Raw genomic sequence first — 6,000 nt, 5'->3', positions numbered from 1 at the left:
TAGTAATACTAGTGAACACGCAAGGCGTTAAAACGCTCAAAATTGAATTTCAAAAGCCAAAAAATATTCAAAATATTAGTTACACTTATAAGCGATCAAAGTGCCATAGTTCATCTAAATCCTTGTAGCCATTTTATAGTGAAGAGAGGTCTCGCATAGTGCAGGTTTTTAATTTCATCAAAATTGAATCGAAAATCATGAAATTTTCCCATCATTCTCTATACAAAAATTTCAAATTTTCGATTCGTATGAAAACCAGAATACGCCTCATTTGAATTTGATTGTTCAAACACTTTGCTACCCTCCTAAATAAAGGTCAGAAATAAGGAGTTTACAAACCAATTCGACTGATACCCATGCTTTAATAATTCGTCGAACTTATTAAATAGTTTGAATGTAACTTTTTAAACACGTGGATTTTTGAAACCCACTTAGATTTATACCCAAATTTTAATACTTCATTTAGCTTATTAAATACTTTAAATTTAACTATTTAAACAGGTGGCAACCCTTTTCCATCACCTCAAAAATAGTCTTAGCTTTGAAAATAAATATTTCTTAACACACATTCGTTTGACATTCATATTTGGATGTTTCATATAATTTGTGTATAAGTTAACTAAATTCCACATTTCAAGCAGGTGGCAACCTTGCTCAAAATATTTTCAAACTATTACTTTCTTAAAACCATTTCGTTTGGCACCTATATGATGATACATATATACTTCTCTTACCTATTTCCCTTAATTCAAACTGCATTTTATTTTTTAAACAGGTGGCAACCCGCCTATAGTTAAGTTAAAAAACAAAGCTTTTCAAAACCATTCCGATTAATACCCATTTTGAATAAGTGATAATTTTTTTTTAAATAATTTGAATACAGATAAGTTTTTAAAAGGTGGCAACTCCTTAAAAGAAAAAAAATAAATCGCTAGCTTAGAAAGAAAAGTTGCTAAGTCCCATTTTAAAAATTTTACAGGAGAGGAAAAAATCTTTCTATAGCCCTTTTCTTTAACTATTTCGCAAGACTTTGAATCAAACATTTTGCGCGTTTAAAGCAAAGCAAAACTCCATAAGAATCAGAAGGTTTCGATATTTATTAAAAGATGTCGTATTATTTTGGCCTTATCGGATTTGCGGTGCTTCTTTTGGACTTAGCAAATTTTCCTTTTATTGCTTATGAAGAGGAAAAAATAAAACAAGTACCTTTATAGTTTTCGAAACGATGCGTATTCAATTTCTCTAGCCTCCTGTATCAAAATATGAGTTTTCATAAAAAGTGGACTTAGCAACTTTTCACTCTAAGCTAGCGAAATAAATTCTTGTTGCACACCTACAGCCCCACACCTTTAATTTGACTTTTTTGAAAATCGAACGAACGGTACGGATCTGATGGTATTGACTATTGAAAAATTTGATTTTAATTGTTCAACAGGTGGCAACTCTTTTCGAAAAAATAAAACCAGTTTGTACATCTACAGGCCAAGCGCTTTAATTTGACACAATTTTGGAAAATCGAACAAAATGCCTTCGTGTAATATATATAGATTTTTCATTGTATTGCTGTTAGAACCTTTACTCGACTATCTACCAAAAACCATAAATACAGAATACAAGTGCATATAAAACAAATACCAAATAAGCCTAATGATTTGTATGCGACAGTAGTTTTAACTATTTTAGATATAACTTTCTTCGAAACAAGAAATATTGTATTGCTTTTAACAGAGCGCAATACTGAAATTCATTTGCAATATCCTATTTATCGCTTGCCGATTAACATGTGAACAACTTTGTATTCTTTTTACTACTTGTAGATACAATAAAAGTTTCTGGTAAATGCCAATGAACGGACCCGGCGATATTCCTTTGAATGATAATACCAGTAGCACACCCGACCCAAAAGCTTGCAGTATAATATCCGTTATTCCAACACTAGGCATGTCATCATGTCGTGGTAGAGCGGAGGCTTTCGCGCGTAGTTTATCCTCCAAATTGCGTACATTGGGCACACAGGTAAGTTAGACGTATTGTTTGTATGTATGCATATGTATCTATAGTGTAGTCCATAGTTGTTTAAAAACTGTATTTCGAAATTTCAGAACGACGATGGCGCGCTGTCGCAAGAAGAAGAATCGATAATAAATGAAAACAACGCAGCTAACACATGGCAAACTACAAATGATGCTGAGCAGACAGTCACAGATCTGCAGCCATTACGCCATGAATCGGACTCCTTCTTTGATTTCGATTGTGAGCTGGAAAGTCCTGGCAGCCCAGCCGATGAGTGTGAATATTTACGACTGATAGAAACCGCATCTAATACACCACACAATTCGGCAGCTGAATCGGGCTACATTTGCGCATCGACCTCGAGCAGTCGGGGTTCAGCCGACGCGCCATACTTTGAGCATATACATCATGATGATGATGACACAATCGATGGACCAGGATGTGCGCCCACACTACACAATGGCTACAGCACAAACGAAAGCAAACATCATGAAGAGCATGACGATACATCTTTAGTGACAAGCAAGAGTCTAGAAGATGCTGATAATGCAGCGGATACAACAACAGCAACAGCGGATACAACAACAGCAACAGCGGATACAACAGCAACAACAGCCATAACGGAACTGCAAGAGGAACAACTGGTGGCGCCAGCGAATGCTGATAAGAGCCCCACATCTTTAGACCTTGTCTCTTTACAAGATGAAATAATCAATGAACTGCAAGAACATAGCGCGCGCATCGGCAATTTAATTGAGTCTATGCAGACACAAGCAAACACTGAAATCAATACTGTGCCAGAAATCACACAATCACACCTCTTGAATGGCAAAACGGATGAAGAAACTTTACCACATGAAAACCTTGACAATTTAAAGCAATTGGATATCGAAGGGACGACGACGTCCGCGACAACGACTGAACCAATTAACAAAGCAGAAAAAAACGCCCAAAACGAAGTACAAATAGGGTTAGACACATACGAGTCCGCCCGTACAAGCATTCAGGAACAAGTAGCTGACGCAAATCATAAACAAAATGATGCCAAAGCAGAAAAGTCCACATTCGATGGCCACGATGACGACGAAGACGACTGTAGGCCACAGCGTGTGCGACGTTGCTCTTCGTTGAAGACGGGCAAGACACCACCCGGTACACCTGGGCGCAAAAAAATCGTACGTTTCGCCGATGTACTCGGCCTCGATTTGGCCGACATAAAAACCTTTCTCGATGAAATACCAACTATACCAAAATCTGCATTTGAAGATTTGGAAGTACTGGAATCGGAACCACCCATACAGCTGGGACCAAAATCCGACAAGCTGCTCATGCCGCTATTTCAACAGCCTGGTGGCCTGCCGAAATTTCTCGATCGTGTACGCGAAAAGCAGGTGTCCCTGGAGAATGCAGCGGTAACAGATCACATCAATCAAACAATTACCGGCACTGTGCGTGTACGCAATTTGGACTTCAACAAATCGGTACACATACGATACTCGTTGGATAATTGGCGCAGCTATGCTGACCTGCAGGCCAACTATGCGGAGAATTCATGTGATGGTTTCTCTGACAAATTTACCTTCTTTCTCTTTGGCAATTCATTGCAAATTGGTCAGCGTATAGAGTTTGCGGTACGTTTTCAATGTAAAGGACAACAGTTTTGGGATAATAATTATGGTACGAACTATTGCTTCCAATGCTTGCCAGCGTCAACGCCCATCAGCACAAATCATACACAAGCCATACATGTGCAGACGACACTGAGTCACTCAGTTGGTCTATTTAGTCCAACAGTTGGTGAGACATGGTGCAGCTCCTTCTATTAGTGATTTGAAAAAAAAAAAACAAAAAACAAGAAATGTTGATAATTAAAAATTAATTTGTTAATAATAACACTGCGTAATAGTGAAAATAACTAGTGACATGGAACGGCACAAAGCGCAATTTGTGAGTGGGGTGGAGTGTGATAAAAAATTGGTGTATTCGAAATTCTAAGTAGTTCTGAAGGACTTGGACTGCAAGTGAAAACTAACTTTTCTGGTAATAGCATAAGGATTTGGCTCACAATAGTAAAGTCTTTATAAGAGCCAGCAAAAAAAAAAAATCATAAAATATTTGCCAGATAGGATAGGGGTATAGTATATTCGCCTAAACTGAAAAATACCTCGAAAGTCTCGAAACTTTGAATGAACTCTTAAATTGTAAATGAAAAATAATTTTAAAGTTTAAATTTTGGAGCCTATGGGAATGAATTCAATAGTATATAAATTAATAGACATCGCTAGCTAAGAGTGAAAAGTTGCTAAGTCCACTTTTTGTGAAGGCGCAGATAAGGCCCTTGTTTTATTTTTTCTCGTTCATAAATATTCGATGAAAGACAAATTTGTTAATTCCAAAAGAGGCACTGGAAATCCGATAAGGCCATAATAATACGAAATACTGAAATACAAATCGAATCCCTCCGATTCTTATGGATTTTTATGGATATAGTAAAATTGCGTTTTTAGTTTTTCTCTCTGACCTTAAGATTTTTTTAAAGGACTTTGAAATTTGAAAAATAGGATTACTTCAAAAAATTATTTAAAAAATTCAGTGCAATCTAAAAAAATTGTATGGGTACCAAAACTATCTAGAATTAAAGCATATTAAATTTTTTGGTGCATAAGGACGTGTAGATATTGAAAATATTCTTTTAAAATTTGATCCTTGAATAACGTTGAAATTTTGCAATACTTATTATTGAAAAAAATATGTGTTAATAATATACACTCGAGCACATCCTCGAATTTCGTCGTTCTAACTTTGTAAGCTTAAAAAATTGATACCAATTAAATGGACGTTTTCGATACCTATTCGTCTTTGTGAACCAAACAATTTTTATTTTTTTTTTGTAAATTCTACAGCACTGTATTTTTTAAATAATTTTTGAAATTAGTAATATTTTTAAAAATACAAATAACTTGAAAAAAATCCTGACGTCATAGAAAAAAACTAAACACGGAGTTTTGCTATATTTTTCGGTCTCGTGTTTTGGATGAGCTTTAAATCATTTGATCGGATAGCTGGCTTTTCTCTCCTCTTGAATCGGTCTAACATTTAACACCGAATTCTTCTGAATATTTCTGAATAGATTTTCCAAAAGCAGGATGTTAACACAAGAGAAAGGGATCTAGGATTGAGAGAAAAAACCACCGAATATTTGGACTCCGATTTCAATTTCGGTTTCAGAGACTTTTTTGCCGGTTAAACAAAAATTGTGCCGTTATTTTTTATGTTCAAATGTCAGTGCAAAGCATACATAAGTTGCTGTGAAATACAAAAACAAAAAACATTTTAAAAAATTATAGTCAGATCGAGTTTATTACTTTATTTTAAGTTTTCGGATAGCAAGTGTTTTGTATGTTAAACTTTGTACTTTTAAACCATTCTTGGATTGTTTTTACAATTTTCCAATTTTTACTTTTTTCTGTTACATTTGATTTATATTTTCTAGTTTTTTCCGCTAAAAATAATATTTTTGCGTGTGTGTTTGATTAGATTTATAAAATCGTAATTTTTTTGTCCATATTTTTTTCGATCAGAACTAATACTTAGATTTGGATTTTAATTTTTTCGATAAAATTTGATCATTACTTTGTAATTTTTATTTCTTCGATCAACAATAATCGTTATTTTGGATTTATATTTTTTTTCGATAATTTTTAACCTTCATAATGGAGAATGCATGTTTATGACCGTTTCAACTCGTTGACGAACTTAAAATTAAATTTATGATTAACGATAAAAATATGATCGAAAAGAACAAAAATTAAAAACAACTATGAAAAATTGCTAGCCTTAGCAGCCATTTTCAATAGATTTTGGGACGCTGAATTCGAATCTGAACTCAGAATTACACTGTGACATCGTTTTTTAAATATCCTAACCTAAAAATACGAAAATTGCGGTATTGGCACATTTTCGAGGTTACGTAGCATAGCGGCATTT

The 6,000-nt window shown here is 34.6% G+C and overlaps 1 protein-coding gene across 1 annotated transcript; it reads left to right on the top strand.

The window, feature by feature from the left end:
* The first annotated feature begins 1,492 nt into the window (after window positions 1-1,492).
* On the top strand, window positions 1,493-4,727 carry Gbs-76A (Glycogen binding subunit 76A). The gene is made up of 2 exons (XM_017618092.1): window positions 1,493-2,016; window positions 2,103-4,727. Exons 1-2 carry the CDS (start codon window positions 1,840-1,842, stop codon window positions 3,837-3,839), a joined length of 1,914 nt encoding a protein of 637 aa, XP_017473581.1. The 5' UTR covers window positions 1,493-1,839; the 3' UTR covers window positions 3,840-4,727.
* Window positions 4,728-6,000: the final 1,273 nt, after the last annotated feature.

This window comes from Rhagoletis zephyria, unplaced genomic scaffold (assembly GCF_001687245.7).
Source record: "Rhagoletis zephyria isolate East Lansing unplaced genomic scaffold, Rhagoletis_zephyria_1.1 Rzeph_scaffold_01554, whole genome shotgun sequence".
Lineage (NCBI taxonomy): Eukaryota > Metazoa > Arthropoda > Insecta > Diptera > Tephritidae > Rhagoletis > Rhagoletis zephyria.
Note: the sequence above shows the minus strand (reverse complement) of the source record. Positions and strands in the feature narration are given on the sequence as shown.

Bases quoted from the DNA above. Each gene is read 5' to 3' on its own strand.
- Gbs-76A (XM_017618092.1), top strand. From the start codon at position 1,840: ATGCCAATGAACGGACCCGGCGATATTCCTTTGAATGATAATACCAGT. The intron at 2,017-2,102 runs GTAAGTTAGACG...TCGAAATTTCAG, and splicing joins TGCGTACATTGGGCACACAG to AACGACGATGGCGCGCTGTC.